The sequence below is a fragment of the Anabrus simplex genome, chromosome X (assembly GCF_040414725.1).
Source record: "Anabrus simplex isolate iqAnaSimp1 chromosome X, ASM4041472v1, whole genome shotgun sequence".
Taxonomy (NCBI): domain Eukaryota; kingdom Metazoa; phylum Arthropoda; class Insecta; order Orthoptera; family Tettigoniidae; genus Anabrus; species Anabrus simplex.
In genome coordinates, this window is record NC_090279.1 from 187,728,869 (window position 1) to 187,748,847 (window position 19,979).

Below are 19,979 nucleotides of genomic sequence, written 5' to 3' on the forward strand. Positions count from 1 at the left end.
GGGTCTCACAGTACACTTCCTCATCTGGCATAGACAGTGTATTGGCCTTCAGTTCAGAGCGCCCTGGGTTCGATTACCAGCTAGATCAAGGATTTTAAAAGAAATATAGTTAATTCAGCTTGGGGACTGGGTATTTATGACTGCCTCGATACAAATCTTCATCTACACAGCCAAACACTAGAGAAATACCAACAGTGAATACATTCCACCCAAACGGTTAGCAGCCAGAAGGGTATCCAGGCAATTCACATTAGTGTCAACCTCTAATGATAGGGAAAAGGTCAGGAAAAAAATAGGAAGTCATTTTTGACTAAATAAATCAGAGCGGAACAGCTAAGAAGCAGGAATTTCAGTTGGAAACGGTTAAGCACCAGTGTATTTCAGTCTGCAAAATACACAATTGAAAATAAGCAAAGAGAATTGTAATTACATTACCTAGGTAGAACATAAATGCAAATAACTTTTCATTACAGTGCAGTCTTCAAGTTCTGCAATCTTCGTTAAGAACAGGTAACATATACAGCACAGGATATAAAGATACAAAATAAGTTATAAACGACCTTGGGGGAGGGGATGTGAAACAGAGTTAGCTTGTCTCTTACATTATGAACTTAGTACTATTGTCCTGGTGCTGATAGAGATTTATCCATGAACTTCTTCTTGGCGAAACACAGCCACCACTTGGACGGTTTTCCATCCTCTGAGCTGAACACCTTCTCGCAGACACGGGCACCGGTTTCTTGTCGCAGCTGCTGGAAGTATTGTCTCATGAGGTCTGAAACAACAGATTTTACAATACATATTTATCAGTTATGTGATCACTGAGTAGTTTTTAGTTTCAAAGATGGTACTTTCAAAACTGTACCATTTTTAAATGATATGACAACTCTCTGGTAATTCTTTTGTTGTCAGTACAATTCGAACATGGAATTCATTTCCCAATGACCTAGGGGACACCCTATCTGAACGGGTGTTCAAAAAGAAATGTTGGCAACGATACTTGGGACAGATCAAGTTGAGTGTAAATACAGGAGTTCTACTTTCCTGTTTTGTTATTTCATTCAGTGTGTCACTAAGTTTTACTAAATTTGTTTTTATTGATGCATTAGGACAGTTTTAATTATTCCGGATTATTTTATATACATTTCTTTTTCTTTCCTTTAATGTGTTTTTATAACCACTGTATACAGTTTAATTTAGTGTGTGTAATATGTGTAGAATATTGTGATCTGTATATATATATATATTATAAAACATGGTCTGGCAGAATAGCAGGCTTCATAACCTGAATCACACCATGGATGTAAATATTTTTTCCTAGTGGCTTTATAATATAGATGCTGATTCCCATAGGGAATCTGAAATATTTGTCCTGAATGAGCAAATTTATAATACCAATATAAATGGTCCGTTATTGGACATTATAAATTTTCCAGCTAGCTCATTCTTGGTTGCCAGCGTTTCGCCCTCGTGTGCTAGGGTGGGCTCATCAGTTGGTACCTAGCACACCTACCAATACGCTGGCCAGTGCATACCGTGGAGGCCACTGCGTAGGCTAACTGGAGCCACCGGCAGTGCCAATGCACTAAGAGACTTTGTCCTATCACTAAAAATTGATGCCTGCTTGGCCATCAGATAATATAGATGCTGATTCCCATAGGGAATCTGAAATATGAGCTAGCTGGAAAATTTATAATGTCCAATAACGGACCATTTATATTGGTATTATAAATTTGCTCATTCAGGACAAATATTTCAGATTCCCTATGGGAATCAGCATCTATATTATCTGATGGCCAAGCAGGCATCAATTTTTAGTGATGGGACAAAGTCTCTTAGTGCATTGGCACTGCCGGTGGCTCCAGTTAGCCTACGCAGTGGCCTCCACGGTATGCACTGGCCAGCGTATTGGTAGGTGTGCTAGGTACCAACTGATGAGCCCACCCTAGCACACGAGGGCGAAACGCTGGCAACCAAGAATGAGCTAGCTGGAAAATTTATAATGTCCAATAACGGACCATTTATATTGGTATTAGTGGCTTTATGTCGCACCGACACAGATAGGTCTTATGGCGCCGATGGGATAGGAAAGGCCTAGGAATTGGAAGGAAGCAGCCGTGGCCTTAATTTACAGCCCCAGCATTTGCCTGGGGTGAAAATGGGAAACCACAGAAAACCATTTTCAGGGCTGCCGACAGTGAGATTAGAACCCACTATCTCCCAGATGCAAGCTCACAGCCGCGTGCCCCTAACTGCATGGCCAACTCGCCTGGTGGATGTAAATAAATAAATGAACAAAAACAAACAGATCATCATCATCATCATCATCATCCCTCATCCAACTCCCACCAGGTTGGGATGTTCATGGCACCTTTCCACTTCCTTCTTCTATTCAACCATCAGTGTTCCTCCTTAACTGTGTTCTAATCCAGGTTCCTTCTAATTATACTATTTTTGATCACTTTCAACAACCTCAGTCTGGGTCTTCCTCTAGCCCTCTACCTGGGGTCTCCATCATCTGCGTTGGCATTCTTCCCTCGTCCATCCTCTTAACACGTCCAAACCATCTAAGATTATCCCTCTCCATTCTGTTGTAAAGCTTTTCCACTCCTTTTTCACTGGGCTGGATTTTATTCTCCTGTCTTTCTGTCAGTGCCAAGGTCTCCACACTGTGTATGTCAGTATCAAGCAGTAGTACATCTTATACATCACCTCTTTACACTTCATTGATACTTCCTTCCTCCAGAATGTCGAATCCTTTTACTGATCTCTAGGGGCCTTATATTTTGGTGAAATAAAACTGTTGATTTCGGTGTTAAAACTGACACTATTTCGGTAGGTATTTCGTGAAATAAATTGATATACTGATCGATGTTTCCTGCGAAATCTTCCTTGTAGTAGCGTATGGGATAACAGCAACTAATTTTGTGATAAGGGGTTTTGAAGTAAACTCTTGTAATGTATCATTGTTATTAAATCTTAGAAAAACCAAATATGCAAATTATTATAGAAATAAATATATACATCACTGATACTTCGAAATGAAGTTAGGTGATCTGCCCTGTGATATACATTTATACATAACCTACATTTATGGACGTTGAATTACTTGTCTCCAAGGTAGAAACTAAACATGATTTCAACATTATCAGGATGCAGAGTTGTGGGACAGTCAGAAGGTGTCTTTGTAAAAGCAGAGAAGCTCCTCTTGCTGACCACATTAGACGTCGGAAACCATAATGCTTGCGAACACTTGGATGCAAATTCACTGTGGTCTTTTACAAAACCTCCTAAACATTTGCTAACACTGTCTTCTTTCACTTCCTCAATCAGATGTGTTTTCATTGCATTTTGCAAAGTCATATAGCCCTGGAAGATGTTCATGGATATGCTCTTTTCCCTGGTCGGGGATGAGTAGCTCAGATGGTTAAGGCGCTGGCTTTCTGACCCCAATTTGGCAGGTTCGATCCTGACTCAGTCTGGTGGTATTTGAAGGAGTTTAAATACGTCAGCCTCGTGTCACTAGTTTACTGGCACGTAAAAGAACTTCTGCGGGACAACATTCTCGTCTAAGTACAGAGGTTGGCAGCACTGAGCACTGCTAGAGAACATCCTTTCCGAGTAGGCCGCGAGCGAGGAAACAAACGGCAGTCGCTACGCGTGGGTGGCCCCCAGGCTGGACTAATGATATGTTTCCTTTTATATTCGTTCTCTTCCTCATGCCAGGTTTATCCTATTTTTCTAGAGGAAAGTTGGCTTGCATGAATGCTTTTTTTGTGTCTATTACAAATGGCTCTCTATAATTTTTCAACACCTTTACCGTCTGTAAAGTATCGCCGATTGATATTTGCCGTTTAGAATTATGTTCATTTGCTTAATTCTGATTCTCTGCAGTGTATATCGCACATTTCCACTTTACGAATATTACCGGTACACTATTGATACATTAGAATCTTTCTTGCAGCATCAAATACATAAAACCCCTCACTATTCATTCCTCGGCCCTCGAAAAACCTGTTGTGACTTCAGTTTTCAGCATTTTTATACCTAAATGTTGGCCGATAAAGGTTCGTAAGTAACGAACTCTCATTGAGCACTGCTGTATCTACAACCGGACCGGTCTTATATCTTGTTACGACCACAACGCTATTTGCTATAATCGATAACAGATATTGATTTTTATCGACTGCCTTAGAGATTGCAGAACTGAATACACATACTTTCAATACACAGTGCGTAGCGCTTTGTGTGCATTTGTGTGGAGAATATACAGCGCTATCAAGCAAATGAGAAGGAAACTATGAAGTTCTCAGAAGCATTTAAACGTTTATTGGAGAGCTCTTCTGGTGCCATTTTGCATTTTTCGCACCAAGTGGGGTATATTTCGTGATTATTAGCGTAATTCGCGCAATAAATCAATTTCGTTCATTTTGCTAAAATACGGTATTTTTAGTACCTGGGAAGTCATTATATAGACAAGGAAGAAGATATAAAAAAAACTCGTGCATATCGTTATTACCAAAAAATACGGCCCCTACTGATCTCCATGTCCATCCCTGCAACCTGCCTCAGTTTTGCTTCCCAAATACTTGAAGCTCTCCAAAATGTCAAGATTTTGTCCCCTTATTTTTATAATTCCTTTTCCTTCCCTTCTCCTGTAGACAACACCACTGTCTTACTCTTTTCCACACTGAATTTCATTTCAATGATCTCAGTGAACACGTTGAGTTAACCTTGAACTACTTCTATATATCATTAACAATTCTATTAAAATGTGATGATGATATTTATTGTTTAAAGGGGCCTAACAGCTAGGTCATCGGCCCCTAATGGTACGAGGTGCACTGAAATGAAAATTAAAACTTCAAAATGTATCCACTGACTAGAATCTAAAATGAATGATAATGGAAAATGATCGTGAAACCAAAACAATAGGTGGATCCAATTCACAATGGCTTAGTTCCTGGGATGATGCTCATTATCTGAAGGTGTCCAAAATCCAGGTCACTGGGCCCTCATAATGGCTCATAATGGTACTAATCGTGGGTAATGCAGACCCATGGTATGTCACAAACAATGGCGCCACTCACAGGCAACATAGACCTATGTTGTTCCTCATGAAGTGGTACTACTCGTAGGTAATGCCGAACCATTCTGAACACGGCGGAACCAACCCATTCGAGCGGAGCGCTCGACACTTACTCTAGCTAGTTGCTAATCCATGCAACCGAGCGCCCACTCCCCCGCCACGATGGAATGCACACGATGGTACTAATCCAGGCAATGCCCAGATCCGTAGTGTGCCACATATAATGGTACTGCTCCTATATAACGCAGCCCCCTGGTGTTCCTCATATGGTAGTACTATTCATGGCTCTAATTACGTCATCCCTTGGTTGCCACTTTTAGTCGTCTGTTGTGACAGGCAGGGGATATCATGGGTGTATTCTTCGCCTGCATCCCCCACCCACAGTGGGTCTCTACTAAAATGTAAAGAATAACAAGCAAAATAAAAAATCATTATAAACTATAAAATAAGAAATATTATCTGAGATGGTTTCAATATATCATTGCTTAAGAATGGACATATCACATCTGACACTTTTCTGCAGATACCTACAAACATAAAAAAATAAAATAAAAAATGAAGAGAACAAAATTGTACCAATTAATGTGACTATTATCAAATTTAAACAGGCTTTTTCTTTTCAATTTTCAACTTTTAGGCCAACCATTTTCTACTTTCCTACAGTATCAGTTTTTCGTTACATACGAGGTCTCCATTCTAATATTAACCAAATGAATGTTAATGTTATTTTGCTTTATGTCCCACTAATGACTTTTACGGTTTTCGAAGACACCGAGGTGCTGGAATTTAGTCCCGCAGGAGTCCTTTTACATGCCAGTAAATCTACAGACACCAGGCTGACGTATTTGAGCACCTTCCAATACCACCAAACTGAGCCAGAATCGAACCTGCCAAGCTGGCAGCACCTCAACCATCTGAGCCACTCAGCCCAGCTTTATCCGAATGAAGAATGAATGTCAAAGTAAACTAGAGAAAAAAAAATTGTTAAGAAAGACCAGGATTACTATGGAGAGATCTGACTGAAAACAGCATACAACAGTACATGTTCTGGAAGGGTATAATGAATAATTTCCAAGACATCAGAAAGTCCATAAAATTCAGGCAAGAGGAATGGTAGACATATGTACAGTAGAGTCGGCCAGAAAATTGCTTAACCAAGCTTAAGAGGGTTCAACAATGTTGAAAGAATGGATTATAAGACAGTTTTGAACTCAAGTAGTCAACTTCGAAATTTGATGCCAAGGGGGTAGGGGGAGGATCCAGATGGAGGAGGCAGGAACAGATCGAGTTGTGCCTCAGAAAACAAATGTCATGAAACAGGTTTTTGGATAAGAGTGGTGAAATGACAATATAATATGGATAACCATAATTCACAATATGACTCAAGATTTGTTTGTGAAAAGAGATGATCATAATTCAAGTCATATTTGCAAACTGCTTCCTCTTCCTCACTGAAGCAAAGATTATGTGTATGTAAATAGAAACCCATTAATGATGTACATTTGTATAAATTAGAATTTCAAGAATGATTTGTGCAAGTACAGTTAAGTATGGGCGTGTGGTTGTGAATGATTATGAGCTCGGAAGAGTGTGTATACAGGGGTATGAGCGATAGCGTCTTTTTACTCTTAGCATGTATAGCATAAATCAAGATAATTATTATTCTAAAGGGGCCCATAGACGTGCAATATTATTGCGCAATATCGGGGTTTGTGCAATAAAATTGATGTGTATTTAATATGGAAGGGTTGTGCAATATATTGTATGGGGGACGTTAAGAGCAAAGCGAGGAGTTCATCATACAATTCACCATTCATGCGCAGAAAGTTTTGAAAATCATTTGGTTCCCATTTTCTCAGTTCATTGAGTAAATTTTCATGAGTGTACTTTTCTGTCTAGAAACCACTGTTTGGCGCTTGTGCTTCTTTTCCGTTTCTGCTTCTTTTTGGCACTTACGCCCACGGCGATCAAAACACAGCAAAGATCAGTATCACTCAATATAATCACCAAATAAAATACAGGCATGGACTGACTCTATATTGCAACGCATTTTGTACGTCTATGACCGCTTTGCACAATATATTGCACAACTATCAATATTATCTCCACACGATTCTATTTACTGCACAAACTCGATTTTTGTGCAATAATATTGCACGTCTATGGACCCCTTAAGAGTACAGTGTTTGGAGTGTAAATATGTAAATTTTTAAATCAACTAGGCATCTATAAGTATTCAGTAGAGTTAACATAAACATACACGAGGAAATGGAGGTACTTTCATGTATGTGGGCTTGCCCTTTCTCCATCTACCACCCCTAAATTGCACATGTACAATTTAAGGAAAATAAATAATGATAATGATAAAGAAATATTGGAAGCATAGAAAAGCTAAATTTTCTTTGTATAATTGAGTGGAGTGGTCCTATGTTGGCCATAAAATGTTACAATACAATAATAATAATAATAATAATAATAATGATGTGATTGATGTTATAACAGCTATGCCCTTTCCAACAGTGCAGACACAGATCTCTCAAAAATTAACAGAATCAGATACATTTCTGAAAGATTAAATTTATACATGCTATCTTGCTGTAAATTGTTTGCCTCTCATCTTGTCTGCTAATTTCATCCACAATCTGCATACATGAACCAACTCAATTATAACTTTATGAAATGGAAAGGAACAATTGATAAATCCAAGTCATATAGGGAAAGAATGGAACTTGTAATAGGATGAAAATAGCAGGTCAAAAGCGGAAGAGGGAGCAACAAAAAGAAGAACAAGGACAAAATCATGAAAACACAAAGATAATCTCCACATCTTCTTACACTACCACCTTCTCACCTTAGCAAATTCAATTCTACATCAATTTGTTGTCAGTACCACAGAAGCTTGTTTTTACTTTCCACGTAGCGAGCTGGCCATGCAGTTAGGGGCGCGCAGCTGTCAACTTGCATCTGGAAGATAGTAGGTTCGAACCCCACTGCCGGCAAACCTGAAGATGGTTTTCTCTGGTTTCCCACTTTCACATCAGGCAAATGCTGGGCCTGTACCATAATTAAGGCCATGGCTGCTTTCTTCCCACTCCTAGCCCTATCCTATCCCATCGTCACCGTAAGACCTATTGGTGTCTGTGCGACGTAAAGCAGATAGAAAAAAAAATTGCTTTCCAGCTTCATCAGGAAGGTGGGCTTCAGCATTCAATGGGGAGACATCACGATAGATCTTCAGTCTTGAGCGGGAAGTGTAGAAATAGAAAAGAGCTGAATAAACCAGAAAAGGAAAGAGGTGAAAAGATAAAGATAAATACAGGTGCTAAAAGACTAGGAACACACGACAAGCACAAAACGAGAAAAGCTAAATTTTCTTTGTATAATTGACTGGAGTGGACCTACGTTGGTCATAAAATGTTACAATAATAATAATAATAATAATAATAATAATAATAATAATAATAATAATAGGTAGATATTATGGTGACGTTGGGATAATAAAAGGGCTAAGAGTGGGAAGGAAGCAGACGTGGCTTTAATCACACCCCATTTTGCCAGGTGTGAAAATGGGAAATAAGTCTGTCTCTCTGTTGGTAAACATGAATGCCAACCCCAACAATGGCCTTAACGGCCTTAGATCTACGAAGACAGCGTTACAGTTTCCTATACTGCTGCTAGATGGGACCACTGACCCTTGCTGGATAGAATACGCACACTTGTTTTGAAGAGTAGCAAGCATTCTGTGTACTTCGTTTTCTTGCTCTTTCCTACAATGGTGTCACGGTGTCTTGATTCTCTGAGCGAATGTGTGATAAAAACCCTGATAAACTGGAATTCAGGATGCAAACTGGATGACAGTAGAGATGATGGAGCCTTACTTTCCATCAGTAATTCAGGTAAAGACACATACCCAATTACGATTATAATAGCAATACGCCCCTCTATTTAACCGTATGTTTTGAACTTCACTAAATGAAGTAAAATTTTCTTAATTGGCACTGTAGAAAAATGGATTACCTTTACCAATAACATTTTAATAATTTTTTTAACATAGCATATTAATACTAATGCAACAATGTTAGATATGGACATGAAAAAATAATTACAACAAAAACCCAGCTCAAAACGTGAAAAATATATTGCCCCCTTTCATATTATTTCAGTGTTGAAAAGAAAGGAACCAAATGGGTTCAGTCCTGAGACATAATTGTATGAGAGCCATCCAGAAATTAAGTTTTTCTACTAAAATTAAAAAAAAAAAAAAAGACAACATAGTTACATGAAAAGCTATATTGGCACCCGATACAGCAATGTTGGAGATATTTTTTGACATAATCATCACCAGAATTCAGACACTTGTCATATCGTGGGATCAACTTTTGTATGTCAGTGTCGTAGACGTTTGCCGCCCGGGAATGGAATCAGCGTGACATTCGTCTTCAGCTCTTTGTCCGTGTGAAAATGCTGACAGGAGGACAGGAATTTCATGAGATGCAAGAAAAGATTAAAATCACTGGAAGCATGATCAGGACTGTATGGTAGATGATCAAACACCTTCCAGCCAAATGAACAGTTGCCGAGTGCTGAGCATTGCCACGGATCAGCACAACTGAGCATTCCAAGTCTTTCCTTTTTTTTTTTAATGGTTCATCTCAATTTTCGTAGAAACTTTATCACAGACCAAATCTCGCAGGGGATGGGAGAAAGAATACGAGCCACTGCTGCTGCGCTACTGACACCAGGTGGGACTTGTCCGGCCGGTATATGATTGCTACTTCATAGATCTGTCGCGCATGTTTGTATTTCTGGCTAAATATGTTTTCTTTACATGAAAAGAAATAGGAAAAAATTTCTGGTTGGGCTATGTAATTTCATATTAAAAAAGTAATTAATCCAGCTAAAAAATATCTAAGTTAGAAAGCCTAAAAATATCGCTAAATTACTCAGTATACAGCAGTAAACATGTTACAAATATGCCAGTGTTCAATGTGTTACTAAAGGTAAGAAACGAGCTTGTAGGGGCTGAGAGGAAATAGATGAATTGGGATTAATGAGCAGAAAGCCCATCTACTTGAAGACAGCAGTGTATGAAGATGTGGAGATTGTCCTTTTTTGTTTTTATGTTTGATCTTGTTTTCCCATACTAACCTGTCGATACACTTATCCTATTACGTCTTTTTCAACAATCAACATACCAGCTTCAGCAGGACTGGCAGGCTTGGCATACACAGAGTTGAGAGGAAAGCCTGGCTCACCAGGGATATCAAATTTGGAGATGGCTAGTGAATACATTTCTTGCATGCCCTGGTGTTTGTTACTGCACTTCTGTAGCCTCTTTAGGCACTCGGTAATGTACAATGTGATGTAGATGAGGACGCGATCTGCTTCACTCTGCTCGGCAAAAGAAACACACAATAAATTTAGAACTCGCAAAATTTCATGCCATGCATAAATTGTGAATAACACTTAACAGGAAAGATATACTGTAATTCTAAAGCAATATTCAGTATTTCATAAAAATGAACAACACAGCAGAACCTTGGTTACCTGTCAGTTCTGTTAATGTTTACGTTTTTAAAACAACATCACTCCCCCCTCATCTAGTGATGTGGCTGGTGTGAGCAATGCAGTCTTAAGACTTCAATCACTGTTTACAACTAGAGCAGAGAGGATGCTTGTTCACAAAATAACCTGTATGATGTTACCGCGTAAATATTATGTTTTGCACTGTGCTGTCCCCGTTAAACTTGAATAACCCTGAAAAATCTAAGGAAAAGTGAAATTTCTTCAAGTATCACGCCAATTTTTGGTACCAGACGAACTACAGTCAGCGTTATCAGATATGATGCAATCTATGAGTTGGAAATACAAACCACCAACAGTAGTACTGCAAAAGATAAAAGTGATGAGAAATGATCAGTTGGATACTGAAGTGTGTCCGTGGTTCGTTCACACTCGCAGCCAAGAGATTCTCCTTTCAGGATCAATAACAATAGCACAAACTGTTGTGCAGACAGTGCAGTGATTGTTTTCTCATTCTGCTCTATTATCCATCTATTCTCATATGTGTCAAAAGTCTGATAGATAATCTAGTTTCTACTGTACTGGAGAATTTTTTTACGTTCTATCTAAACAGCACAAGTGGATTTACAATAGGTGGCAGATTCCCTATTACTTGTTTAACTAGCCTTTCCTCAAATGTTTTCAAAGAACTTGGAAATTTATCAAACAAATTATTCCAATCCCTTACTCCTCATCCTGTAAATGAATATTTGCTCTACTTAGTCCTCTTGAATTCCAACTTTATCTTCATTTAATGATCTTTCTTTCTTTTAAAAACTCCAATTAAGCTTATTTGTTAACTAATGTCATGCCAGGCCATTTTTCCACTGACAACTCCGACCATCCCACTTAGTCGAGCATCTCGTCTCCTTTTTCCCAAGTCTTCCCCAAAGACGTTATTATTACTTATCTAGATTCACAGAGAGCGCTGATGTTATGAGGAATATTGAACACCTTCGCGCATCACCATGTTGTGGGCGCTCCAGCTACGATTGCCTGGTTAGCAGGTGGTACTGCCTAAGAGTTCTTTGCTGGTTTTCGTACTGAATCATTTCAGTTAGTGGATCTGTTGTTGTTTTATGTGATGGAGTAATTATATAATGCCATATATTCACGTAATAAGTGAGAGCTTATCATAAGTTACAAGTTACTTTATATCGCACCGACAGAAAAGTCTTATGGCGAAAGTGGGATAGGAATGGAAGGAAGCGGCCGTGGCCTTAATTAAGGTACAGCCCCAACATTTACCTAGTGTGAAAATGGGATACCATGGAAAATCATCTTCAGGGCTGCCGACAGTGGAGTTTGAACCCACTATCTCCCAGTTCTTATCATAAGTTAAATTGGCTGACAATATTAAAGGAGATTAATTTAGGCCTTATGGGTGGAGTGGAGTGGAAAAGTATTCATGATGGTGAACTCTTGTTCATCTTTTAATTGTACAGATCGCTAATGCAAGGTATAGAGGGGTAGAATCAGAGACTGTATGGGCATGTGTTTTGAATGTTTAGACTTCATCTTCTTCCCCTTCTTTTTCCAATTCATTGAGAGATAATTCTTAAGAAATAGAACTTGCATACGGATCTTTTACTTCCTATTGCGGCACTTTAAGAATATACTTGTATTTTCGATGTATGCAGTTAATATCTCTTCTCACCGTATTATCCCGAGTCCTAGGAATAAAATCAACCTTAACAGGGCGTGTGTAACGTAAGTTAATGCATGAATTCTATACTACAATATCCTCCGCTTGCTAAGGAGTGCCCTCAACATGGCGGTACGTGCATGGACAGCTCTTTCCTGGTCACACGCTACTGCGCATCCGGCGGTCTGGGGCCTTGGTCTTCCTAGCCCAATGTTTGCAACATTTTCATAACACTACTCTTTTGTCGGAAATCACAAATTTTGCTGCTTTTGTCCTGGTGTGAGTCACATACACTGGAACCATTCTCTAATTGGGGTCTTACCAGAGACTTACATGCCCTCTCCTTTACATCTCTACTACAACCCTTAAATACCCCCCATAACAATGTGAAGAGATCTGTAACCATTATTTACAATCTTGTTCATGTGAGTATCTCAAAAACTTAAGTATGAGGCAAAACTTTATCACAGTTGCTCAAGGTGACATTGGTTCACACCTGTATTCTCGAAACATAATTTGAACCTCATTTCTCTTTATGTTACATGTGTCTTGTGACACTATTGTATTTTTACAGTGGCATATTTGTTCAAATTTAGTGCACCTAAGACAATTGGTGGATTTTTGACAAATTTCCAATTTCAATTTTAATGCAACACAGTGCCATAAGGCGTGTTTTAAAGTAAGGACCGTTTTGTTGTAGACACTAGTAGTTCGCGCGCGCATCGTGTGCCGGCATGCCTCGGGAACAACAGTGCTCAGTTGCAGCTCTGTTGCTAACCTGTATGGTTCTGTTCTGTGCTTGCTCAAATGTTCAAGATTATCAACTCGCCTGCCCCGTGTGAGGTTCAATCGGTGATACGGTTTTTGTCGGCAAGCAACCTGTCTGCTCCAGGCATTCACTGACAGATTTGCAAAGTGTACGGTGCTAATGCTATGAGTTAAGGCAAAGTGTGTAAGTGGATAAAAGGCTTCAAAGATGGTCGTGACAACGTCCATGATGAGGCTCACTCTGGTCGCCCATCTCTGATCACAGACGATCTGGTGGCTTCAGTTGAAGCGAAGATTCGTGAGGACAGACGCTTCACAACAACAGCTCTCTCAAACGCCTTTCCTGACGTGTCTAGGTCAGTGCTTTACAAAATTGTTTCTGAAAACCTGAACTTTAGGAAACTATTCCCCCGTTGGGTCCCTAAACTCCTAACGGAGGACCACAAACACAAAAGATTTGTGTTCGATGCCTTTTTTTGACTCGTTATGCCGAAGAAGGTGACGACATGTTGAGCCAGATTGCAACGGGAGACGAAACATGGGTTTCGCATATCACGCCTGAATCGAAGGAACTGAGCATGGAATGGAGACACACACATTCGCCTGTAAAGGTGAAGGCAAAACAGACTCTGTCCCAACGCAAGATCATGGCGTCCGTGTTTTGGGATAGGCATGGTGTTTTGTTGGTCGACTTCATGCAACGAGGAACCACTATCAATGCGGAAGTCTACTGCAGAACCTTGAGAAAACTACGCAGAGCGAAACACAACGAAAGACGCGGCATACTGACAAAGGGAAATGTCCTTCTCCACAACAATGCAAGGCCTCGCACTGCACCTCAGACCCAAGGTTTACTGGACACTTTTGGCTGGGAAGTTTTAGACCACCCACCCTACAGCCCTGACCTTACGCCGAGCGGTTATCATCTGTACCGCCACCTCAAACATCACCTCAGTGGCAACCACTACAATGGTGACGACGAAGTGAAAATGGCCGTGAACTCTCGGTTATCGGAGCAGGCGGCAAGTTTCTATGAAGAGGGTTGTTGTAAGGTATGATAAGTGTTTAAGCAAACTTGGCGGCTATGTTGAAAAATAGAGTAAAGCATGTAGAATCTGCAAATAAATGTGGTGTTTGAAAATCGTCTCTCGTTGTGTAGTTATTTTTAAACGTCCCTTACTTAAGAAACATGCCTCATATTTTAAAATTCATATAATGTATGTATATTTTTATCATTGCAGTTTATGTAGCTGAAGATGTCCCATAAGATGGACGAAACGTCCTACATTTTAACACGACTGTTTTCCTTGAGGATTCAATGTATATCGCAATTTGTATTGAAAGGTGGAACTAATACAGCTCTTAATAAGTGAACACTATTGTTTAGCTGGTCACAATTTTAAACTTCATGTGGACTTGTATCTTCACCGCACCTGGGAAACTGAAGCTGGTTCATGATGATTGATGATGTGGACTTATATTATGTTTGCTAAGTAGTGGAATTTAAATTAAAAGTTACATTTATTAGGGGAGGGGGAGCAAATTTAAACGGTCTGCTTTGGGTAAGTAACCATTTTCTGTCCTATTTTTCCGTAAACTGTGTTACAACTTGAGAGTAATTTTCAATACAAATACAGTACAGAAAATTTATCAATGCTCCAAATTGAAGGCAGAGAAGAGAAGAGGATTCTAAGGAATAAACCCTTACGATTCAAACTCATAACATTTGAACGAAGGAAGTACACCATTACTGACAACCAAAGGGCAGCCAGATCCAACAGGATGAAGTTTTGGGAATGGAAGAAAAAGCTGAAAAGCTAACTCAATTTAATACTATTAGACTTTAATGTATATGACCGATTAAAGTGCTCCAATGACGGAGTAAAAAAGAAAAAGAAAAAACAGACAGTCAACTGTTACTTTACTTTCAAATAGGAACTACAAAAATTGGATAAATTACCAAATTTATTTCTCAGTTGGTTCAGAATACTCCTACCTATACAGTATACATATAGAAAGTCTGATCTGTTCAACAGTATATTCAACTTAAAGACAAATTGCAAGTTAAAGCACCTTTATAGAAAGGAAATTAATGCCCAACTAAAGATGAAATTTAAGTGTTCAGCTGGACAACTATATCTGTTTTTTTACTGTTACACTGCATCTGCCAAAATATACAGTAGTGTAATGAAATTATGAAATGAAGATTGTGAGTCAACAGACAGAAGTTCCGCTGACAGTTAAAAATGGAAGTTGGAATACTTTGAACACATAGTAAAAAGTACAAACTTTTGCAGCTTGCTCTGCAAGAGAAAATTGATGGCACATGCAAACGTGGCAGACGAAAGAAGTCTTGGTTGCATAACATGCACTATTGGTACCATCAAGATACACACAATTTCATGAGGTAAATGATAAATCTATAATTGTTAGGATGACCGCCAACTTTCGTTGAATGGAGAAGGCATCAGAAGACGAAGGAGAATTAAAAGATGAACATCATCTGTTAGTTTATTTTTCCTGAAAGGGCCGGGCTGAGTGGCTCAGATGGTTGAGGCGCTGGCCTTCCAACCTCAACTTGACAGGTTTGATCCTGGCTCAGTTCGGTGGTATTTGAAGGTGCTCAAATACGTCAGTCTCATGTCTGTAAATTTACTGACACGTAAAAGAACTCCAGTGGGACTAAATTCTGGCGCCTCCAAAAACCGTAAAAAAAAAAAGTAGTTAGCAGGACGTAAAGCCAATAACAGTATTATTTTTCCTGAAAGAGACTGACGCACACACTACTAGCATTTTCATGTACTACGGTAATGTTCAAAGTGTGCGCTGTCTTGCTGTAGACAGTTCTCATATCATCATTTAGACTTTCAGGGCCCATGTAACTCCTGCGACCAACTAAGGACAGTTTGCCTACAAGAGGAAATTAACATCTTGAGAACCACCTTTGAGAGCAACGGTTATAGCAAAGCTTTGATCTCCACGGTTCTGAAACAGACTCATAATCGGATGTTTGTTGAGAAGAAAGATGTAAGAGGAACTGCTTACCTACCTTACATGCATAACACGACGGATCGTATGGCTAAAATCTTACATAAGTACAATATCCAAACTGTATTTGGAACTTCAATTAAGATTAAGCAACACCTGCGACCAACTAAGGACAGTTTGCCAAAATTGCAACAACCAGATATGTAGAGTTCCCTGTACTTGGGGAAAGGTTTCAATTGGGCAGACTTCGAGAACAATATGTAAGGCACTCGCATTTATCATCAATGTCCCACTCCAGTCGCCCGGGTGTGGTTAACAAGCCTCCTCCACTCCTTTCTGTCCTTCCACTTTTCCTGCTCCATTAATTCTGCCACAACCAATCCAGCTTCTCTAATGTCCTTCCAAATCTGATCCATCCACCTTCTTCTCGGTCTTCCAACTGGTCTCTTTCCAATTTCCTTCTTGCTACCAGTTCCTTTCCCATTCTTTTTACATGTCCGAACCATCTCAGTCTTGCTCTCTGTATCTTCTGTACTAACGGTTCTATATTTAGCTCTTCTCTGATTTTAATATTTTGAATTCTATCTCTTGTCTTTTTAACCGATGTGCTTGCATTAAGAAACATAATAGGCGCATCAGACTCAACCTACCTGATAAATCAGCTATTGCTGATCATGCCTTAACACCTAGTCATGATGTCGTGTTCCAAGGAGTGGATGTTCTTGCCCATATAAAACAATATCGCCCCAGAATCATGAATGGGGCGGTTGAAAAAAATACGTAAACACCCAGATAATTTCAACCGCAATACAGGGTACAACCTTAGTGAATCATGGCTACCAATGAAATGAAATGGCATATGGCTTTTAGTGTTGGGAGTGTCCGAGGACAAGATCGGCTCGCCAGATGCAGGTCTTTTGATTTTACGTCAGTAGGCGACCTGCGCGTCGTGATGAGGATGAAATGATGATGAAGATAACACATACACCCAGCCCCCTTGCCAGAGGAATTAACCAATTATGGTTGAAATTCCCGACCCTGCCGGGAATCAAACCCGGGACCTCTGTGATCAAAGGCCAGCATGCTAACCATTTAGCCATGGAACCAGACATGGCGAACAATTATCAGGACCATCAGAAAGTGATGCTTTACTGCTGCCATTCATTGTTCCTAGAATGGGGTAAAATGCCGTCCTATTACATCTTAGGGCACCGTTTTAAGTTCTTTGTTGCTTTCTCTTAGCAACCACAGATGCGTCGTGTTTCCGTTTTCTGTTTTCTCCTGATGAAGAAAGGTAAGGTACCTTTCGAAATGTGCATTGAGTGTCTTTATATACTTTATTACACGGCATAATCCCAAAAATAATACATCCTGAAGAGTTTTCATATCATTAACGCAGATTTTTTAACATATCCCAGAACAGGGGTTTATTGCAGACTCCTACAAAATGAGAAGATATGCTCATGTAATGCAGGTAAAGATTTTGGCGGATCTTTATAATTAATTAATTTACATGTTCCTTTAACATTTCCTACAAGAAGACATCAGGTTGTGTAAGATCAGGAGAATGGGATGGGTATGGGAAGTTGGTCCCATGTAAAATGATTCACAGAGTCTTGAGCTGTATTTCTAGTTGCCCCGTCCTGTTGACATCACTATTTACGCGAAGGTCCTCTGCACAAAAGAACCTCCTCAAATCCTGAAGATTACCCTGTCCCTGTAGCTTTCTTGTTTAACAGTAAGACAGTTGCCTTACTCATCCTCAATGAATCAGGGGCCTGTTATAGTGCTGAGACGCCACACCATATCATCACATACAATTCAGTACTAGCCTATATATTTTGATGCACACCATATTTGCCCTCCATGAAATTAAAACATACATAACTTCATACAACTGAAATTTTGTTAGCCACTGAAATACAGATATCACGATTTAGTAGGTACCTTGGCATTATGGAATTTTAAAAAAAATGCACAAAATTTTTTAAAATGCGTCAAACATCTGTTTCAAAGTCCAGAAAAATGAGAAAGGTAAACGGCTAGTTGCATGGTAATGAAGGGTATAATGAATAGGTATAAACTCTAATCCAACATGTGCTTAAGCTGTCAGAAGATCTGTTAGTGCAACCAACAAATTCTAGTCCAATAATTCTTCTTTGAGCGGGTCAGGTATGGCACAGCTCGGACAATGCCACACAGATTAAACAAACAACATGGCATGCCTCAGACGATATAACAGATATTACACAAACTACATGGCACAGGTCGGATGACGTCTCGACCAGCTACACAAGGTTGCCTACCTATGAAAATCTAGTGATAAGGACCATTGGGCTGGGCACAAGCAAAGGGAGTCTGGGGACGCAACCCCCCCCCCCCCCCTCCCAGATTAGAGCAGTGAAGTAGCCCCCACGCCTCACCATCATTGGTGTGGATAGTTTGGTATGGCTAGTGACAAAAATCACTGGTCTGGACTGGTTAGGTCTGGCTAATGACAAGACCATTGAGGTGGATAGGTCGTACGTCGTATGGTATTGGTTAGGTCCAGCTAACGACAATACCATATGGCAGGATTATAGGAAGTCCCTCAATTTATCTTCATCTACACACTTTTCGTGACAGAGACTGAATGATCAAAAACATACCTTTATTGTAATAAAGGGCGATACAATTTTGCCGAATGTGGCAACCCAGTGGTCACTGATCAAGCACCCTCTAGTGGGGAAAAAACGTTTCACAGACATTTTCACGGCAGATCACAGCTGGCCAATAGGAACACAAAGATAATGGTGGCACTTTATTCTTTCATGATGTCTCGCTTTCAATTCTTCTATATAAGAATAATTTTTAGGGCAGGATGGTGGGTTTCTAACAAGCATAGATGAAGAATCTCTCTACTCTGCTATTTCAGGTACTTTACAGTCATTCTAAATGATTCCCAACACCTATGGAAGAGTCACCTCTAACCCAGTCGGGGATGGATAGAAATACCTAGAGATTTAATCTCCTGATAGCAGGGTCTTTTGCCCATCAGGCTCAGGGTACAGTATTGAGCCACTACTTTCAAAATAGAAATGAAAAGAAAGCTGATACAATGCTCGACTAAGATTAGATGGTTTCTTTCTCTAGTTTAGTGTACCTGGTATTCAGGGTAAGAGATATGCTCTGAACTCCACTCCCTACACACATCATCTGCGATGTTATTAAAAGTATCAGATGATACCGGAAATTTCATTACCTTTATTTCGTACGTCCTAAAGAACACATTTGCTTTGAAGAAATACAGTGCTTCATCTATAATGTCTATGTCTTTACTAAAACTTGGAGCAGGACCTCTAAACTGTGTGCGAAATGGCAATATAGCCATATTTCCAACGAGCTGATTATATTCAGTAAAATTGGAGTGGTACGCCTAAAACAGAGAAGAATCACGTCATATAAGCAAACTTTCAGACAACCGTCAAAAGATAATTTGACACATTACGATTCATACTCTAAATGTGATTAATTTGTTAAAAATAAATTATAGGAAGAGAAGACTGAAAAATTAGTACATTACCGGCATTTTGCAGTCAATTAATTATACTATTAAAATGAACTATTTCAACACACTCATACAAAGTGTCGGCGTTCCAGCTCTTTTCTTTCCTGTTTCACACCCAGTGATTCACAGCCTCTTCAATTTCTCTCGGCTCTTATCTTTTCCGATGTCCATAGGTAAATTTGGGCATAGGATTTGATGGCAGTAATGCTTTGGATTTGAATAAAATTGCGGTAAGGAGATACAGTTTTACCCCTGTTTTATCACACGATTCTTATATCCATAATTTATATCTACTGAGTAATAATCATCGATCTGGATCAGTGGTTACAATACTTCATGATCTACAGAAAAGAAATTATGGATATATTCCTGTGATTGGT

The 19,979-nt window shown here is 39.5% G+C and overlaps 1 protein-coding gene across 1 annotated transcript; it reads right to left on the bottom strand.

Moving 5' to 3' along the window:
- Nucleotides 1-347: 347 nt before the first annotated feature.
- Nucleotides 348-19,766, bottom strand: Arpc3A (Actin-related protein 2/3 complex, subunit 3A). The gene is made up of 4 exons (XM_067159637.2): nt 19,615-19,766; nt 19,294-19,467; nt 10,285-10,480; nt 348-775 (listed from the first exon to the last, which is right to left on the bottom strand). Exons 1-4 carry the CDS (start codon nt 19,618-19,620, stop codon nt 618-620), a joined length of 534 nt encoding a protein of 177 aa, XP_067015738.1. The 5' UTR covers nt 19,621-19,766; the 3' UTR covers nt 348-617.
- Between the last annotated feature and the right edge of the window lie 213 nt (nt 19,767-19,979).